Source organism: Entelurus aequoreus, linkage group LG24, assembly GCF_033978785.1.
Source record: "Entelurus aequoreus isolate RoL-2023_Sb linkage group LG24, RoL_Eaeq_v1.1, whole genome shotgun sequence".
NCBI lineage: Eukaryota > Metazoa > Chordata > Actinopteri > Syngnathiformes > Syngnathidae > Entelurus > Entelurus aequoreus.
Window position 1 is genome coordinate 38,691,010 of NC_084754.1, and position 22,025 is coordinate 38,713,034.

General features: G+C 40.3%; 1 protein-coding gene across 2 annotated transcripts in view; it reads right to left on the minus strand.

Moving 5' to 3' along the window:
* Nucleotides 1-22,025, minus strand: part of LOC133641912 (periphilin-1-like) — a 71,837-nt gene that overhangs the window by 20,228 nt on the left and 29,584 nt on the right. For both annotated transcript variants that reach the window (XM_062036028.1, XM_062036027.1), the window contains exons 6-9: nucleotides 9,645-9,701; nucleotides 6,597-6,730; nucleotides 1,426-1,502; nucleotides 784-936 (exon numbers count right to left, since the gene is read on the minus strand). In XM_062036028.1, coding sequence (XP_061892012.1) covers nucleotides 784-936; nucleotides 1,426-1,502; nucleotides 6,597-6,730; nucleotides 9,645-9,701 — 421 coding nt within the window. The remainder of the gene's footprint in view (nucleotides 1-783; nucleotides 937-1,425; nucleotides 1,503-6,596; nucleotides 6,731-9,644; nucleotides 9,702-22,025) is intronic.

The window sequence follows — 22,025 nt, forward strand, 5'->3', positions numbered from 1 at the left end:
TATAGTCAGAATGACAGCTGTGTGTGTTTAGTAAATAGCGTCTGGCTGCTAGAGAAATGAGCTATTTATTGTGGCGAACCTGCACATGCAGATTTAGGACTACAGTTTAATTGACACTTATTATATAAAAGTATAATTTGGTGAAATTATACATTTTTCAGTTCATATGAAAATACGTTTATTCTATTAGATTACAAAATATTGTACTTGGATATTTCAGTGTCACACTTTTTACATGTAAAGTGCTTCGTTTTTTTAATTCAGTAAATAGCAACTATAAGAATTATAATAATGAGGCCTAGTTAGACACAGTATGTCATTGCTATGGGACATGCAGCCTTTGAGGTTTATTAATTTACTATTATATAGTTGAATATTGTCTTTTATTTCATGATACTTAATTCGAAATAAACTATGTGCCTCCATACTTTTGTACTTCTTGAACTCCTTGCCAGTTTACAACACAGTGTAGGCCACTAGATAGTTGGAAATGTCCACCCACATGATGTTGGAAAATTATTTGAATCTTATGAAAAATTATTTTCCTAACGAGTGTATGGATCTACTCTATTACATATGGATAGTTCTTCAATATCGCAAGCTTGTATAGTTGCCTCTATACCTTTGCTAAACCCAGACATCTGCGCAGCCGATGATAACAGAACGGTGGCCATATTGAGATGTTTGCCCCCCACATACGCAAACCAGAAGTAAGGCAGGTTCTAGGTAACGTGGTTGCAACCCAGCAATTTAATCTAAGACCTTCCTTTTCATCCTAATTACCTTCTTAATATCCAGTGCCTTGGCTTTAATGGCTTCCGATCGTCGGGCCATTACGACTTCATCTTGAGTCGTCTTGGCCTCTGCGCTGGGAGGAGCCACCTCTACCACCACCACCTTCTCCTCCACGTCTGCGCCGGAGTCAGAGGGTTGTTCCTATTGGGAGAGCAAAAAGGTCAAGAGTCAACAGCGAGGTCACCAGGTTCACAAACTGGTTCTGATTTCAAAGCGCTTTCAAATAAGACGCAACTTTGCTCTTGAAGTAGTGTTGAGTTCTTGTTTTGGTACGTGCGCCTGTTTACGCGCGCCACATGTCGACAGCAGAGACGACATATATGCATCTAAAACACTTGAACACTATTTTAGTATACAAATACCATACAATGCTCATGTCAGTTCCTTATTTTTAACTACCAAATAAGCCATCTACAAAGTCTATTAAAATTACTATTACACATTTTTTTTATCCTTTCTTCTCCATTAGAAAAAAACTTAGTGCACATTAGAACTATCAGTAACTGCTGAGACACAGAGAATGTGTTACAATAAAAAACTACTTCCTCCTAGTCCTTTTTGGACATGTCGAATTATGCAAATGCAAACGTGATGTACTATAATCTGGTCTGAAATTAACTAGATCCTTACCATTGATAATGAAGACGTTTGAGGAGATTCCTCCACGGGGCTGCTTGGAGTGGGCACTGTTACAGTCAGGGTTTTATCTATTGAAAGAAAAATAAATAGTACGAAAAAATTAAAGGCGAAACAGGCAGTGGATCAAGTACCAACCAAATGTTGGGTGCGTTCACGCTTGTCATGTCGGCTTGAGGGAAAAACGGCAACTCTTGGTTTGGTCAAGTGTGAACGCAATCATATAAACCCAAGGTTGAGAAATTAATGCCAAGTAAAGCATATCAATTAGAGAGACAGGTCTTATCTCAAAACACTTTTGGTTGGGATGACCCTCTGTCATGAAAGCTGTTCAATCAACTCCTTACTTTATGTATACGTTTACTGCAAAGACTTTCAGTTTCAGTTTACTTTTCAGTTTATGGCCCCGACTTAAGTACCGAACCACAAGTGTGAACACAGTCTTAATTAAACAGTCCCTAAAAGAGTGGCATGGATTTTTTTTGTTGCAATTCCTGGATCAACATGTTACAGGTGATAATGATCGCTGACTATAAGTCTTGCACATTTTGAGTTTATCCAGCAGTTTAATCACCTGAAATTGAACGTTTGTAAAAATAAAAATAAAAAAAGAAGATAGTTCTATATGTTTATAGACACTGAGATAATGCACACCAAATCACCACAACCCCACTTCAGTGTGCTCCCCTGGCCTAATTAGTGTTCCAGATGGAAGTGGGCGGTACAACTGTTTTTTTCTCTGGTTTATTCCATCTTCAAAAGGCTGGAGCAACAAAGAACTAAATTTTCAGCACATAAATACGCTTGTGCAGCTTTGGAAAAAATCAAAGCAAAAGCCATTACGATTCGCGCTCGCTCTAATGATCTCCACCTTGTCGAATGAATTGAAAACATCTCTTGTAAACCCGGGCCTTCTTTTTCCTTGGGTGGACGTAAAAGTCCTGAAGCGAGCATGTGAACTGAGGAATCCAACGTGATCCTGAGGACATGGTTGAGCCTCAATGCAATCTACTCCCTCACTAAGGAGGTCAGGATGTGAAGCCAAAGGACCCAAATAAACTAAGGTTATCTTTTTTTTACCGCCATCCCCAAACTATGAAAGTGCATGTGATGGTTGTGCCGATAACATCTTAACATGTGACCAACTAGCATTACACGCCACCTCTGGAAACAGATGCTTTCATGGGAAGGTTTCATTTTACTGGACAGTTAAGTGATAAGCATCATAATGATTTATGCTTAGTTGGCAGTGAGATGTGAGGATAATGCATTGATGTTTGTCCTTAGTATTCCATAAGGTGTTGCAATAACACAAACTATGTATTTTTCATGTCCTGACTCCTCAGCGGGGGTCAAAGATGATTGGTGTGGGTTCTGTGCAACAGAACCAAATGAGAATCAGAGGTGAAAGATCATAGGTTGGTCTTTTTTTGTCTTTTGCTTCCGATACTTGTTTTAAAAGCATGGCAAATTAAAACACATAGAATGATCGGTAAAATAACCAAGCTACCACACCAAATTACCGCGATTTGACAGAAAAAAACGCACACTGATAATAAGTTTGGCAACATGACAATGGAATTGAACAAATGGCAATACAATTACAATGGAACCTCTAAAGTCAAACTTCTCAAAAGTTGTCCAATTTTGGATTGAACCCGTAAAAAAAAAAAAGCTTCAATGGTCAAACAACATTTGGGATTTAAAACCATGAACAACTTCAGCTGAGTTTGCATGAACAGTGGAACCTCGATTTTCGATTGTAATTGGTTTCAGAACATGGTTTGCAAACTAGAAAGTTTGTATAGTGAAGCAGCGTTCCCCATAAGAATCTATGTAGAAATGATTAGTTCTAGCCTCAACAAAAGCCCCTTTTAAAATAAAAACAAAGCACACTTTAAAGACACTATAAAGTGTGTATATAAACGGTATTATAAAAAATAAAATATATATAAATAGAATTATATATATATAAATATATACACCATATATATCTATCTCAAACCAACATATTAAGGTGGTCAAACATATTTTTTCAAACAGCAGCAGCCAACTTAACTGTCAATGCGCGATCTTTCTCTCTGGCACTCATTGAGGGTGGACGCTCCCCTCCCCTTTCTCTTATCTCTCCTGCTTGCTTCTTTGTCTTGTCTTAACTTTCTTGTTGCCTCTTTTTGCACTGCTCTCCAAATCTAAACATTGGAACTATTTAACTGGCCTCAACGAAATTGACAAGATCTTGGTTTTGGGGGAACCTGCTGTCGTGACGAAGCGGTTGTTGCTGGCCACGCGACGGACTCTTGGGAGAAGAAGGAGTGCTGCGTGCCTGGCGACCCTTTTCGTCGAAGACGTGAAGATATCTACCTATTTGGAATTATGACAACAGGACATCTGCTGATTGGAGTAAGCGTTGCTCTGGTTTGTCCAAAAATTGGAAGTTGCTGGCAGTCTTCAAAGTACCCCAAAGCTGCCACGAATGATTGGAGGATGCGAGAAGAACTGTGGACACTCTTGGATAACATCGGACTGTCTGCCTCGCAGGATTTTTGAGGACCAGTCATAGACAATTTAGAGTGAAAAGCAAATTTTCATTTTCACTCGCATAAAAAACATTCTAACTTGGATTGTTTCCCTGGCTTCGAGACTCTCCCGAAGGACAGTGCGGCGAAGACACAACAAACTCCCTTCTTGTCTCTCATGGACACATACCTGTTGTTGTTGACTTTGGACTTATCGGCTGCACAAGAATCAAGGCCGCGGAACAGAGACACACTGTAGGCTTACATACAAACAACATGCATCCACAAAAATATACGCCACACATACACCCCCCCAAGCCCCCAAACCAAAGTTTCGTTGTACTTGTGCAATGACAATAAAGACCTATCATCTACACACACACAAAAGTCTCGATGGTGCTCTCCAAAACCTTAACAACCATGTTGCTGCAATAAAAAAAAAGGGAAAATCCTTTTACCCCGTGTCAGTGAATATTTGTGGCATTTTTTTATAATAATCTGGGAGTTTTGGAGATGTAAACATTAGCGAACCTTCATCGGCTAGTGTCCCAGTTGTGCCTTCTCTTCAGAGAAACTTTTCCAACCACTCACTCACTACTTGCCTTAAATGGTTCTTCTGTGCTTGTTCCAACTTGGTCATTTTTGGACATCAAGTCGCCATATAAATGGTGACCCTTTTTGCAAATGATAGCCTTGGAAATGCTATTACCTGCGAGCTGCTTCACATTTATCCATCTTTTCGACCTGGTCTTGCACTTTCTCTTTGTTCTTGCCAAGATATTTAACCCCTTTGGCAAAGTCAACAACTGTATAAACATCCTTTTTTATAATGGTTGAAATTGTGGACTTGTTTTTTCCATATTTTCGAGCCAATCGTTGCTCCATTGGTGTCTGTGTACTCCTCGCAAATATGTAAACAGGACGTGACGTAGGGGCGCCGCCTCTTCACAATGGCCGTGCCGGCGAGTACATGAAGTGATGTCATTGAAGTGAAGTGAAGTGAATTATATTTATATAGCGCTTTTCTCTAGTGACTCAAAGCGCTTTACATAGTGAAACCCAATATCTAAGTTACATTTAAACCAGTGTGGGTGGCACTGGGAGCAGGTGGGTAAAGTGTCTTGCTCAAGGACACAACGGCAGTGACTAGGATGGCGGAAGCGGGGATCGAACCTGGAACCCTTAAGTTGCTGGCACGGCCACTCTACCAACCGAGCTATACCGCCCCATTAAAGTGGCAGGCCCCATAGGGCTTTCAACGGCACACAGAATGAATTAATGAATGAACGAATGAAGCATTCGGATGACCAGACATTGTTTTCACACAGAGGCCCATTTGGCTCGATCTACAGGTTCGTAGTAGGGCTGCGAATCTTTGGGTGTCCCACGATTCGATTCAATATCGATTCTTGGGGTCACGATACGATTCAAAATCGATTTTTTTTCGATTCAACGCGATTCTCGATTCAAAAACGATATTTTCCCGATTCAAAACGATTCTCTATTCATTCAATACACAGGATTTCAGCAGGATCTACCCCAGTCTGCTGACATGCAAGCAGAGTAGTAGATTTTTGTAAAAAGCTTTTATAATTGTAAAGGACAATGTTTTATCAACTGATTGTAATAATGTAAATTTGTTTTAACTATTAAATAAAACCAAAAATATGACTTATTTTATGTTTGTGAAAATATTGGACACAGTGTGTTGTCAAGCTTATGAGATGCGATGCAAGTGTAAGCCACTGTGACACTATTGTTCTTCTTTCTTTTTTTTTTATAAATGTCTAATAATGTCAATGAGGGATTTAATCACTGCTATGTTGAAATTGTTACTAATATTGATACTGTTGTTGATAATATTCATTTTTGCTTCACTACTTTTGGATTGTTCTGTGTCGTGTTTGTGTCTCCTCTCAATTGCTCTGTTTATTGCAGTTCTGAGTGTTGCTGGGTCGGGTTTGGTTTTGGAATTGGATTGCATTGTTATGGTATTGCTGTGTACTGTTTTGTTGGATTGATTAATTAAAAAAAAAAAAATTAATAAAAAGAAAAAATAAATCTATTTTTTAAAAATGAGAATCGATTCTGAATCGCACAACGTGAGAATCGCGATTCGAATTTGAATCGATTTTTCTCCACACTCCTAGTTCGTAGACCGAAAAGGTCGCAAATGGAGGCGGTCATACATCGAGGTTCCACTGTTCATGCGATTTTTGTTTTTTGGGAGTGTTTTTTTTAATATGTTTTGTCTTTTGAAAACATCTGGTTGCTCACTACCATGTGTGCAACTCGTCACAAGGGTTCTTTAATTCCCCTATTAAATTACAATAGCATCTAAACAAACTCTTGTCCATTATGAGTTAACTTTATTTTAAACAGTGGTTGACTTCTCTTTACACTTTCATATGAGTTAGTTATCTTTTAAAACATTTCCTGTATAGATAAAGGTTTCATGCTGGCAACAGTTTGACCCTGAAACAACTTAATTCACTTGACATTAATTCATTTGGGAAGAATAGCTTTGAAAGTACACAACAACATGGAACTGGATTGTGTTCGACTTTAGAGGTAATATTAACCATCTGTACCATGTCACATTTGTTTTCATTCCATCAGCTGTTCATTCTCCACAAAAATGCTTACTCTTTGGAGGTTGGGCAGAGCCTTTGTCCGACTCAGAGGAGCTGGTCTTTTTGGCAGGTGGTGGGCCTTTCTTCTTTCCGGAAAAACGCTCAGACTCGTTCTTGGAGTGCCTGTGGTGATTACGATCCTTTTGACTGAAAGGGAACCACGACATGAAAATAAGGCAAGATAAAGTTTAAAGGCATCCTGTCAAACCATTCATTTTGAACACTTTTGAATTTTGATTAATCGGGATAATTGCAGTAAGTTATTGCTTGCATAATTTAAATTAACTTTCAAAAAGACCCCAATATTTTGACATGAATGCAATTTTATTGTTAGAATGTTGTACCCGATATTTAAAAAATAATATTTTACTTAAATGCACGTCACGTATTTACCCTAAACTTGGCAACAGTTTGGAAAAAGTTAAATCTGTATACTCAGGGCATTTAATCGATCGCAACTGGACTAGAAGACGTTTCGCCTCTGATCCAATAGGCCTCGTCAGTTCATGCTTTTAGACTTACATTGGTCAGATCTAGTCTTATGGACTGAGATTGGTTAGATCTAGGCCAGCGGCTGGTGCAAACACCCCAAGTATTTACACTCCAACAACAGGAGGGTGTGCCTGGGCACGGATGGTTCCGCCTTATCGTGGTGAGAAAAACTCTGTGACATATAGCATTGCTAAGAATGTGGCCACCATCTTAGCACCTCTGTGCTAAGATGGTGGCCACATACTTAGCAATGCTAAGGACTTTGTGGCGAACATCAGAGACCTAAAACTGGACAACTTTGGTTTCATTAAACGTCACCTCCCTATTCCAACCAATGATGCAGTAGAGACTGTAAGGCAACATCTACTAGGTGATCACACCTTATTATTATTAGAGCAATTATGTTGCAATTATTTTGACTCAAGGGCCACATTGGTCAGTAAAAATGTGTCTGGGGGCCGGTGTGCATGTCTGTGTGTGTATCTACGTATATATATATATATATATATATATATATATATATATATATATATATATATATATATATATATATATATATATATATATATATATATATATATACACACAGTCGTGGTCAAAAGTTTACATAAACTTGTGAAGGACAATGTCATGGCTGCCTTGAGTTTCCAATCATTTCTACAACTCTTATTTTTTTGTGATAGAGTGATTGGAGCACATACTTGTTGGTCACAAAAAACATTCATGAAGTTTGGTTCTTTTATGAATTTATTATGAGTCTACTGAAAATGTGACCAAATCTGCTGGGTCAAAAGTATACATACAGCAATGTTAATATTTGGTTACATGTCCCTTGGCAAGTTTCACTGCAATAAGGCGCTTTTGGTAGCCATCCACAAGCTTCTGACAAGCTTCTGGTTGAGTTTTTGACCACTCCTCTTGACAAAATTGGTGCAGTTCAGCTAAATGTGTTGGTTTTCTGACATAGACTTGTTTCTTCAGCATTGTCCACACGTTTAAGTCAGGACTTTGGGAAGGCCATTCTAAAACATTAATTCTACCCTGATATAGCCATTCCTTTACCACTTTTGACGTGTGTTTGGGGTCATTGTCCTGTTGGAAAACCCAACTGCACCCAAGACCCAACCTCCGGGCTGATGATTTTAGGTTGTCCTGAAGAATTTGGAGGTAATCCTCCTTTTTCATTGTCCCATTTACTCTCTGTAAAGCACCAATTGCATTGGCAGCGAAACAGGCCCAGAGCATAATACCACCACCACCATGCTTGATGGTAGGAGTGGTGTTCCTGGGATTAAAGGCCTCATCTTTTCTCCTCCAAACATATTGCTGGGTGTTGTGGCCAAACAGCTCCATTTTTGTTTCATTTGACCACAGAACTTTCCTCCAGAAGGTCTTCTCTTTGTCCATGTCATGTCAGATGAAACAAAAATTGAGGACAGGAACCACTAGTCAGAGCCGTGCATACAGAGAGTATGGCTAACTCTGTTTCAAAGTTGGTAGCAAACATGGCGCCCTGTATTAATTTAGGAGATCCTCTGGCCATACTCTCTCTGATTGGTCAAAAGGCCCTCACGTGACTATAGGGCGCCATGTTTGCTACCACCCTTGCAACAGAGTTGGCCATACTCTCTATACACGGCTCTGCCATTAGTGGTACGCCAAAGTGTTTTTTTTTTAAATATTCAAACACAATGTTACTATTCAACTATATGTAATATTACAATGGACAAAAATATTAAATATACTTGCTAAATAAAACCTCTGCCTTGTTTTTAATGAATACTTAGGCCTACTATTCTATCGTATTTTAATATTGGTCATTATGGTGGTACTTGGAGAGCCAAGTGTTTTCTGAGGTGGTACTTGGTGAAAAAAGTTGGAGAACCGCTGCCGAAGAAGTCCGTTCTCCAATGTAATGGTACAATATTATTACTTCATAAAACTACTGTAGTTGTACTACTTTCTATCGTATTGTTTTTATACAATATTATCTAAATACTAATTATCTAGCTATCATTTTTATTTTTAAAGGGCATGTTACATTTTACAATTGTGCTATTTTGGGGAGGGGCCAACCACCAATCAAAATAATATCAAATCGATTATTTTTAAAATGGAAGACAATTTGAGATACAAGTGTTTTGAGTTAGGAGCTCTGTCACAAAACCAATGAAGTTAAGTTCAAGTCTAAAAATGATAAAACATTTTTTAAACAGGTTACAGGTTTTAGAAGTTCTTTTGGCTGCTGCCATGACGCAGCGAGTAAGTAATTGCTTCTTCTAAATGTTATCTTTATTTTGATTGATTTTTTAAAGTTAGGGATCGTGATTCTGATGTGAATCTATTTTTGGAGCACCCCTAATGGATAGTGAATCTTTAAAGCAACATGTAATACAAGCTGTACACGGACTACTTTAAAGTAAATCAAAGTTGACTTTCCTTTGCATTGTGCCTTGACAAAGTCTGTATAATAAAAATTGAATATGCTCACGTTTGACTTGATATAGAACTTTTTGTACACAGGGATTAAAATGTTTGAATGACACTGACATAAAAGGAATTGACTTACTTTTGAGAGTGGCCCCGACCTCTGGTATTGTAATAAGGACCGGGTCGGACATTTTGCCTGAAAAACAAAACACACAGTAAATGAAAATGTGCCCCATTGCTATCATTACTGGTTTAGGAGGCAAAGTGGATAATGGTTGGGTGAATGAAATTAAATGGCCAATGAAGGGAAGAAGGCAAAAACCACAAAGATTTAAATTCAGACCCGCTGAGGCACACTGATCAATTTGTGGAAATAGCGGCAATCTTTCACTTTGGTCTGAGAAATAGGACCAACTCAGCACTGTCTACCCTCAATTGAAGGCAGGAACCACTGGTGAATTTAATCTAAATAAGGAGCTGAAAGTCACAGGATGGATGGCGACGACCCAATTCCAAACATCTGTCGTAAAGCGATCAACGCCCTCCATACATGGACGCCTGTCTCCACGTGTATGTGTAGAGGTGTGAATGTTCCAAAAGCACATGACTGTTGAGGCCTCTGTCTCAACTCAATGAACCATAGCTACCTAGCGATGGCAGCATTCCTGCAGAAAAGAGGACTTAAATGCACAGAAAGTGGTGACGGTAGCACTCGGACTATATTGGAGGTTACAAATATTGGAGGCTATACAAGGAGGCCAAAAAACGCAGCGATCATACACAACCACAACATATCCCAGAAGACATTATACATTCCAAGACATTAGCAAGCTTATTTACGTCCCTGTAATTGTTAGGTTTGGTAATGGTTTATTTTCTTGGGGACATGCTGAACCGACATGACATAGTGATAGAGTTGTAAGATTCAGCATGTCTTAAAAAATTTTCTTTAAAAGTAGGAAAAAGCAGAGCATTGTTAATCCTACCTCTTTCAATGTCTCAGAAATTACTGATTGTGTGACATCTGTGTTTTGGATTTTCAAAGCAAATAAAGGAATAGAAAAATTAAACAGTGCTATGAAATAAAAATAATTTAAAAGATTACCGTAAAGTGGAACCTCGATTTATGAACCCCTCTATTAAGGAACTTTTAGATGTATGACCTTTTTTTCACCCGGAAAAGGGTGGAGTGCCATCTCCGGGTTGGGGAGGAGACCCTGCCCCAAGTGGAGGAGTTCAAGTACCTCGTAGTCTTGTTCACGAGTGAGGGAAGAGTGGATCGTGAGATCGACAGGCGGATCGGTGCGGCGTCTTGAGTAATGCGGACGCTGTATCGAGCCGTTGTGGTGAAGAAGGAGCTGAGCCGGAAGGCAAAGCTCTCAATTTAGCGGTCGATCTACGTTCCCATCCTCACCTATGGTCATGAGCTTTGGGTTATGACCGAAAGGACAAGATCACGGGTACAAGCGGCCCAAATGAGCTTCCTTCGCGGGGCTCTCCCTTAGAGGTAGGGTGAGAAGCTCCAACATCTGGGAGGAGCTCAAAGTAAAGCTGCTGCTCCTCCACATGGAGATGTAACCTGTATGTTAATCTAATAAAGCACTGTACAAGTATTAAATAAAACAGTGAATGATATGTCTGGGCTAGATCAGAAGAAACTAAATTTAGCTCTAGGAATGGAGAGTAATAAAGACTGAACACAGGTTTTAGGTTTAAATGGTACCAAATTATATTAAAGAATAATAGGACAAATAAACAAACAACATCAACATGTAAATTCAAATGGACATTCACACATTCCACAAGTTGACAGAAACGTTCAATATTTACAACAAATTATGTACTTAATTCAAACCTTATTTTTCTACCAACGATGGTATAGGCCAGGGGTCGGCAACCCGCGGCTCCGGAGCCGCATGCGGCTCTTTGACCACTCTGATGCGGCTCAGCTACATACTTGCCGACCCCCCCGATTTTCCCAGGAGACTTATGGATCTCAGTGTCTCTCATAGATAACTCCCAGGGAAAATATAATCCTATTTACACTCTAATTACTAAATAAAGGGAGTGCCCTAATTGCACTGCAGTAATTGTCCTCTATAGCATTTACAAACAGCGTGCCAGCCCGGCCACATGTTGTATGTTGCTTTTACTTGCACACATAGGAGACAGCAAAGCATACTTACTCATCAGCCACACAGCTTACACTGACGGTAGCCGTATCAAACAACTTTAACATTGTTACGTTACAAATATGCGCCACACTATGAACCCACACCAAAAAAGAATGAAAAACACATTTCTGGAGAACATCCCACCGTAACACAACATAAACACAACACAACCAATACCCAGAATCCCATGCAGCTCTAACTCTTCCGGTCTACATTATACACCCCCGCTACCACCAAATCCCCCCACACATCAACCCCCCCCCTCTACGTGCGTTGGTTGAGCGGAAGAGTTAGGGCTGCATGGGATTCTGGGTATTGGTACCGTCAGTGTAAGATGTGTGGCTGCTGAGGTAGTACGCCTTGCTGTCACTTACGTGAGCAAGCTGAAACTGCATTCTACATGTGGTCGAGCATGTACACTGTTTGGGCAGGCTGTAGAGGGCGCCAAAAGCAGTGTTATCACGCCCTGATATTCGGGGTTCCAGGCATAAAACTTCAGACTCTAGTTCGGGTTCTAAGCTCGCCATCTAACCTGGCCTGTATAAAAGGGCAGGACCAGTCAAGTTTCTAGTGTGCACACAAAAGAAAATACATTCAAATACTAAATACTAAATAATACAACTGTATTCAAATAGCAAAGTACATTCCTTAATATTGTACAATAATTCATAATCCAATTAAAATAAATAATATAATAATTGTTATATCAAAATATTCATTTCTCTAATAGTATCAAAATGTAAACACTTCATCCACAAATAGAGTGCTAGCAGACACAGTGGTTAACTGGACTGCTTCATAAAGTGCCTTGGATGCATAGCACTGATAACCATCAGCAAGTAAAACAACCCAAGGACAATCAGACAATTGTTTAACAGTGATAACATTTCATTCAATGTGTTACTATATTCAGAGAAACCGGCATATAAGTAGATGCTAACAGCTCCATTCAAAACGAATGCAGCGGTTAGGCTACGTAAAGCTACACAAATGCAACTCACCAATTCCGCAGATAAATCACACTCAAACACTCCCGCGGGACGACCCACGGCTCCGGTAGTCGGCTCCTACAGTTCGACATTATTACATGTCAGTTTAGAAGGCTTGGTTAATCATTAAAAGCGTAAAACCGAGTCACATACCTGCAGCAACCTCACACAGCGTGTCCCTCTCGCTCTCACCGGTAGCAGCCCACTTCCGGGTTTTATGCTATTCTGACAGCCGCGTTAGGTCACGTGACCGCGTGACGTAATGACGCACGCAAAGACAGCTTAGACAACGAATAAATAAATACATAGAAAGGTTATTTAATGGCGTTTTGTCACCCGGGTTACATCGACGAGCCAGATGAGGTGGTTCGGGCATCTGGTCAGGATGCCACCCGAACGCCTCCCTAGGGAGGTGTTTAGGGCACATCTGACCGGTAGGAGGCCACAAGGAAGACCCAGGACACGTTGGGAAGACTGTCTCCCGGCTAGCCTGGGAACGCCTCGGGATCCCCCGGGAGGAGCTGGACGAAGTGGCTGGGGATTGGGAAGTCTGGGCTATGTTGAAGAGATTCATTTAGCCTACTGATGTGTATTTATAAATGGTTGATTTATATAGGCTAGTAGTGAAGTAGTAGGAAGTCTGGGCTTCTCTGCTTAGGCTGCTTCCCCCGCGACCCGACCTCGGATAAGCGGAAGAAAATGGATGAATGGATTTACGCACACGCAAATATAAACACGTATATACACACATTTTTATACACGTATGTACGTATATGCACACACATACGTATATATATATATATATATATACACACACATATACGAGCATAATACTACCACCATCATGCTTGACGGTAGGTATGGTGTTCCTGGGATTAAAGGCCTCACCTTTTCTCCTCCAAACATATTGCTGGGTATTGTGGCCAAACAGCTAATTTTTTGTTTCATCTGACCACAGAACTTTCCTCCGGAAGGTCTTATCTTTGTCCATGTGATCAGCATGATCCCCCGGGAAGAGCTGGACGAAGTGGCTGGGGAGAGGAAAGTCTGGGCTTCCCTGCTTAGGCTGCTGCCCGCGACCCGACCTCAGATAAGCGGAAGAAAGATAAATAGATGGATGGACCTTTTAGATGGAGCCAAATGTGTCACCGTGTGCGAACCATGTCTTAGGGTACAAACACTTCATTCATTCATTAATTGTGTGCCGCTGGAAGCGGAAGGGCGCTGAGGACATGACTTTGGAGGACATGACTTCCTGTGCAGTACAGTAGACATGGACATGGCCATTTTGTAGAAGCGTTGCCCTCTACGTCGCATCCTGTTTATGCAGGTTATTACTCGGTCACAATTCCCCAAGTTTTGTCTATTTTGCTTAGTAAATATGGGTCCTAAAAAAAGAAGGGAATTGCTGTGGACTTAGACTTAGAGAAGAGAGGGAAACTATGAAGAAGGGGAATCTTCTTCCGAGCAGTAAATCACTGCCCCTCCTTCCCGCCCCATCCTCTCTGTCTCCAGAAATCTTCTCTTGGTCCAAATGAGCTCTATTGTGCCCTATCAGGAGAATGGGTGTCCTATTTTGGTCTGCACCAATGGAACCCAGCATTGTGCAGTGTTCCTTGGACTGTCTGCTTTGAGATGTTGCCACCAGTAGAGCCCAGAACCACCAGGATGGCCTTGGTGGTGATCTTTTTCGCTCTTCTCACTATCCTCCTGGCCAGCACGTGTCACTTTTAGCTTTCGACCACATCCTCTGAGATTTTCTACAGTGTAAAAACGTCTTGCATTTTTAATAATACTTTGCACTGTAGCCATTGGAAGATGACAACATTTAGATATGGCCTTGCAGCCCTTTCCTGACTTGTGAGCACTCACAGGTCCCCAGTGAGTTATTTTGTCCTAGCTATGACTGTCCACAAACCAACTGCAGAGAGCTGCTGTTTTCACCTGTTGACTTGATGAAAACAGCTATATCCAATGAATCAGGGTAATTAGGATTCTTTGGAACAGCTTGGACTATTTGGAATGGTATAGAACTTTGAGTTTTCCCATTGACTGTGACAGTTTGCTAAAAGTATGAATCATTTTAGACATGCCACTTTTTCTTCAAATGTAAATAAAACCTGTGAAACATGTTTTCCCCACAATGATGTCTTTTGTACATCGTTTGTACATCGTTTTATCTTCTGGGAAATGCCTGTGTTATTTCCAATCAAGACAAAACTTGCTGGATCAATAAAAGTAACTTTATGTCAAAATTTGACAGGGGTATGGATACTTTTGGGCTTGACTGTGTGTGTATATTTATACACACAGTACAGGCCAAAAGTTTGGACACACCTTCTCATTCAATGGGTTTTCTTTACTTTTATCACTATTTACATTGCAGATTGTCACTGAAGGCATCAAAACTATGAAAGAACACATGTGGAGTTATGTACTTAACAAAAAAAGGTGAAATTACTGAAAACGTTTTATTTTCTAGTTTCTTCAAAATAGCCACCCTTTGCTCTGATTACTGTTTTGCACACTCTTGGCATTCTCTCGATGGGCTTCAAGAGGTAGTCACCTGAAATGGTTTTCACTTCACAGGTTTCATAGTTTTGATGCCTTCAGCGACAATCTACAATAGTCATGAAAAAAAAGAAAACACATTGAATGAGAAGGTGTGTCCAAACTTTTGGCCTGTACTAATATATATACACTACCGTTCAAAAGTTTGGGGTCACCCAAACAATTTTGTGGAATAGCCTTCATTTCTAAGAACAAGAATAGACTGTCGAGTTTCAGATGAAAGTTCTCTTTTTCTGGCCATTTTGAGCGTTTAATAGACCCCACAAATGTGATGCTTCAGAAACTCAATCTGCTCAAAGGAAGGTCAGTTTTGTAGCTTCTGTACCGAGCTAAACTGTTTTCAGATGTGTGAACATGATTGCACAAGGGTTTTCTAATCATCAATTAGCCTTCTGAGCCAATGAGCAAACACATTGTACCATTAGAACACTGGAGTGATAGTTGCTGGAAATGGGCCTCCATACACCTATGTAGATATTGCACCAAAAACCAGACATTTGCAGCTAGAATAGTCATTTACCACATTAGCAATGTATAGAGTGTACTTCTTTAAAGTTAAGACTAGTTTAAAGTAATCTTCATTGAAAAGTACAGTGCTTTTCCTTCAAAAATAAGGACATTTCAATGTGACCCCAAACTTTTGAACGGTAGTGTGTGTGTGTGTATGTATATATATATATATATATATATATATAACGATTCGTTTTAACAATGACGCGATTTGGTATTTGTGATTGCCGATACGATTCAACCACAATATTTTTTTTTAGAACGATGCGATATGAAACGATACAGTGAGTTGAAATCGATTTAGTAACTTTTCGGCAAAACAAATCAAGCAGTGTGACTGTTAAATAAATAGTGGATACTGGACAAGTTCATAATATTCCTGTTATTTTTTGTTGTTATTTTTCCTGTTATTTATGTATAAATTAATTATGAATAGAAACAAGAAAGTAAACAACAATTAATGACCAATGCATTCACATCTTATTCGAATAAAGTGCAAGCAACACTTGAGGTTGATTTAACAAGAGGAAAACTTGTCTGCCCACATTTTCAACATTCAAGCAGTTTTCGATAAAAGTACAGTAACCAACATTTTAACAGTAGATTTACCTGCTAAATAAAGTGGACCTGGCCATGCAGCATCTGTTCTCCGCCCTGGTTGCGCAGATGACAGAAAGGGCTCCAGGTCAGGTGTGCGGAAGCATGTATGGCCAGGTCCACACGAACAGAGTTTCACAACGTATATCCGGGGTTAAAACCATCTCCATCCACACGAGTGTAGTTTCAAAACAGTCTCTGTCCACACACAAACACATACGCCTGCTGTCATGCACCTTCTGAACAATCAGAAGCCTGGAAAAACAGCCACAGCTGACTTATAGTGCATTACACCTCTGTTATGTTTATTTTCATATGCTACAATGAAATGTAAATTATCTTTAAAGCCAGCCCTGAGAACATTATGAATCTTTTTTTAGTGTTTAAAGTGTGCACATGCGCCTGTGCTGTGGAAACCCAACACTCACTGCATTATAACACGTGATCAGCAACATGGTGATATATGAAATGTGCAGTTATTTCTAAAATTAGCAGGCACTAACGAGCCAAGGATACCCTTTTGCATGATTAAGTGCCTAAAGTGCACGGACTGCAAAACTCTTGTGAAATTATAACGCAATTAATCATCAATATAGTGATATATTACATGTGCAATGAAGTGTATATTTTCTTTAACATCAGCACGCACTAACAAGGAGGACATTACATCATGTTTTTTAGTCGCTCGGGCGCCTTTTTACGCGCCATCTACACAAATTGAACCAACACACAATCCATGATCTTTTTTAAATAAGGAAGAAAACATGAGGTAATGCTGTACCGTTCTTATGACACAAGGCAAAAAAACTTGCTTGTCAAAGTTGTCCCATCAGCTGGAGGTCTGAAAACGATCATATTCGAAACAGCTGACTGTCATTGGCGCTGGCGGAAGTTTCACAGAGCCCATTTTGAGGATTCTTGTTGAGTGAGTATTGAGTGAAAATAACAGCGTATTTATGTTCAAATGTACAATAAGTCCTCTTCAAGTGTGTTTAAAGCCAGCAAAGCGTGTTGTTGAGCTTTGGAAATGACGGTGCACAACCACGACATCATCAGTACAAGTCTCCGCATAGACGCATACGCCGAGCGGACAGTTTTGGAACTCGACACTTTGGCCAGCGTTTGCAAAAGTCTGCCTTTTTAAGGGCAAAAGTATGCGTTTGCGTGTGGACAAGAGGCCTGTCTCCATCCATCCCATCCATCCATTTTCTACCGCTTGTCCCGTTCGGGGTCGCGGGGGGTGCTGGAGCCTATCTCAGCTGCATTCGGGCGGAAGGCGGGGTACACTGTGGACAAGTCGCCACCTCATCGCAGGGCCAACACAGATAGACAGACAACATTCACACTCACATTCACACACTAGGGCCAATTTAGTGTTACCAATCAACCTATCCCGAGGTGCATGTTTTTCTCCTCGTTTTCTAATTTCCTTAGCCTCCTTCATCCATCTCTTAATGCAATTTGCTACGCTGTCACTTCAGGGGTGGCGGTCGCGATTTTTGTAGCTTAAAGTTGTGTAGCGGCTTTAAATTATTGTACTGTGTTGATTGCATTTGTTACGGATTCTGCAATCGTTTTGTAATTATTGATATCGTCTTGTGGCATTTGTTGCCGGATTTTCCTGATTTTTGTTTTGATGATGTCACAGACTGAAAAAATAGATTTAACGTTCAACGTCTGTATTTTTAAGCGTGTTAAACTTCATATTAAGTCTGCCGTTCTTAAATGCAATGTTTTCCTTTTTATAATATCAATCAAATCAAACGATTGCCTTTTAAAATTATGTTGGGTTGACACATGTCTTCCGGAAGGCAAACTTGCCGAGCATAAATTGCTACATTTAAAATTCGGGAATATAAATCAATCTATCGATCAATTGTTACCACCCTCTGAACTCTGCTTCACCATACAAACTTTATCGATCAACAAACCATGTTCAAGAATCAATTAAGTTTGTAAATCAATGTTCCACTGTATATAACAGTTCAGTACAATAGAAAAACAGTAAAAATAGTACACACAATATCTAGTAAACAAAATACAATGAATACAAAACTATTTGAATAGAAAATAAAGTACAACATGAAATAGAAAAATAAATAATGGTGTTAAAACATGATACAAAACATTGTATAATAGACAGTATATGTAAATCCATGCTATATATAACCATCTATAAGATACATCAAATATGTTGCTTGATACTGTTAATTTAGCACAAACGCTTTCACTGTTGATGATATGGATACTCATTAATCCAATGCAAAAAAGAGGCTAGGATTAATCTGCATGGCTCTCGATATCCACAATATGTGAGAGTCTTTTAACTAAAGCGGGAGTGGTCCGCCTGTTTTTCCTATTAGGGTGGGCTAGAGAGGGGTTCTCTAACGGTGAGTAGACACTAGTGCCCTTTGTCCCCCATTTTAGCCTGGTATGACTCCTAGAAAGGGGGGTGGGAGCCCATAAACTGTTGGTATGTTGGAGGTGGCCGAGGTGAGAAGTGTGTGTGTGTTGATGTAGAGTTTACAGCAGCTGGACTTAGCGACTCAGTCCACGATTAAGCTTTTAGGTTTACGAATAAATGTTTCTAAATATATCTTCCATAAGTGTTAATGGAGTAATCTGACTTAGGGTCCAGTGAAATGTAGTACAAATAATACATGTAACATAATTTAAAACTTAAACAGTCAGGCAATCCCCTTTAATTATATTACAGAAGGAATAACATTTTAAAACTGGCATTTTGTCTCCACCTAGTGGATAGTTTGCCTAATTACAACTTTAAACACTTAAAAACTTTTTCTACAAAGTACCACCTCAGAAAACACTTGGCTCTCCAAATATCACCATCATGACCAACATTAAAATACAGTCGTGTAGTGGGAGTACGCATTCATTAAAAGCAAGGCTGAGGTTTTATTTACCAAGTATATTGAATGGTTTGGGCAGTGTAACATTACACAGAGTTTTGATCAGTAACAACACTGCACTTTAATCCAGTGAGTCTTTGGCGTACCACTATGAGGAGCCCGCGTACCACTAGTGGCAGAGTCATGCATAAATAAAGTATAGACAACTAAACAACAGGCGCCATGTTTGCTTCCAAAGACGTGTGCTGCTGTGCCCGGAAGCATGCAATTTCTGTTGTTTTGACGTTAGTTTTCCTGATGAAAAACACTACAATAATATGTCTATATATAGTTGTAAATATACTGCAGCTTATAAACTTACAATAAAACATGCTTTTTTTTTTTACTGGCTGCCACAACAACTTCCAGTCAGGATTTCGACCTTTTCATAGCACACTTCTTAAAGTTATAAATGACATCCGTCTAAACACAGACTCTGGCAAAACTTCAGTATTAATGCTATTGGACCTCAGTGCTGCATTTGACACTGTCGACCACTCAATACTTTTGGACAGGTTGGAAAACTGGGTGGGGATCTCAGGCACAGTTTTAAGCTGGTTCAAGTCATATCTACAAGATAGGAACTATTTTGTTTCCATTGGTGACTTTGTATCAGAACCAACCAACGTAACGTGTGGAGTCCCCCAAGGTTCAATCTTAGGGCCGACTTTATTTAACATCTATATGCTCCCACTAGGACAAATCATGCAAAATAATAACATTGACCATCATTGCTATGCCGATGACACCCAAATTTTTGTAGCGCTATCACCAAATGACTATCGCCCCATAGATCTTCTGTGCCAGTGCATTGAGCAAGTCAAACACTGGATGTGCCAACATTTCCTACAACTGAATGAAGATAAAACTGAGATAATTGTTTTTGGTGCTAAAAAAGAAAGGTTTAAAGTCATCCAACACCTTCAATCACTCTCCCTAAAAACCTCAAATAAAGCCAGAAATCTTGGAGTTATTTTAAATTCTGATTTACATTTCGACAGTCACATCAAATCAGTAACAAAGTCGGCCTACTATCACCTCAAAAATGTAACAAGACTTAGAGGGCTCATGTCAGCTTAAGACTTAGAAAAACTTGCACATGCCTTTATTACCAGTAGGCTAGACTATTGTAATGGTCTCCTTGCAGGTCTTCCCAAAAAAACTGTCAGGAAGCCTAAGCTTGTTCAGAACGCTGCTGCTAGAGTTTTAACAAAGACCAAAAAATGTGAGCACATTACACCAATTCTTAAATCCTTACATTGGCTCCCTGTACATCAGAGAATTGATTTCAAAATCCTCCTGCTCACATATAAATCACTACATGGTCTAGGGCCGAAGTATATCACTGATATGCTCCCACTATATAAGCCCTCTAGATCACTAAGATCTTCTGAGACCAATCTGTTAGCGGTTCCCAGAGTAAATTCAAATCAAGGGAGAGCATCGAGCACGGTTCACCGTGCGTGACTGCTCGCCGTCTGTTCGCTGTTGCGAAAAAGGCTAAGTATCGCTCTATCTGTGTGCTTTTAATTGTTCTACAGCTTTCTTTATCACTTCTCAAACATATTTAGTGGTACTATTTAACTTGCAAATCACCCGATCTCTGTCCCACCACCCTTTCCTCAGCTAGCTAGCTGCTAAGCTAGCGCGGAGAAAGGCAGCGCCGGTCAGAAGGTAAGTAGGAAGCTACTCCCGCAGACCGCGACCACTTCCCTGAGGACAGCAGGAACTTCACTCGGTGACAGAAAACACTGTGAGTAATGGCTTCCTGCGCGTCTTGCACCATACTCACGGAGAGGTTGGCTCTGCTAGAGGGCCGTGTCCGCCAGTTAGAGCAGAGTAATGTCGTAACTTTAGATGTTGCGGACACATCTGCTAGCAATAGCTGTAGCGAGCTAACTAGCCCAGCTTGTAGCAGTCCTAAGCGGCCTACAAGCTACGGTGTACCGGTTGAGACGCATAATAGATTTAGCTCTTTAACTAGTCCTACACCCCAGTCTACCGGGCACCACACCTTAGTCATAGGGGACTCCATCACCCGAAACATAAAGCTTAGCAAACCAGCCACAGTAAAGTGTATCCCCGGGGCCAGAGCACCTGACATTGAAGCTAATCTTAGGGAGCTAACTCGCAACAGGCCTAGTAAACACGTACGACAGGCTAATCGCACCACTAATTATGCGAATATAGTTGTACACGTTGGCTCCAATGACACTAGAATGAGACAGTCAGAGATTACAAAGAGAAACATAGCCAGGACTTGTGATCTCGCCAGAAAGATGTCCAGGCATCGAGTAATTGTCTCTGGCCCCCTGCCTGCGAGAGGCAATGATGAGAGATATAGCAGATTAGGCTCGCTTAACAAGTGGCTGTCTAGCTTCTGTAGGCAACAGGGACTAACGTTTATTGATAACTGGCCCTCTTTCTGGGGCAAACCAGGCTTGCTGATGAGAGACGGCCTTCACCCTAACCAGGAAGGCGCCATCATCCTGTCTAGAAACATAGACTACTATTTAAGTCTCACTTGACTGACTACACTAGAGCAAGCCCGGTCACAGGCAATTACAATGTCTGTTAGTCCGGGTGAGGAGTCAGTTAAGCTAGAACTAGCCAGCGCCAGGCTGGATAATCCATGTACGCATAGCAATTCTCTTAGAATAATACACAATTCACATAATGTTTTTTCTGTTGTGTCTGTGTCAGAGGTGGACATGCATTCTACTGAGGTGGCAAATTATGATATGTCCAGTCTATTGCAGCACCAAGCAAA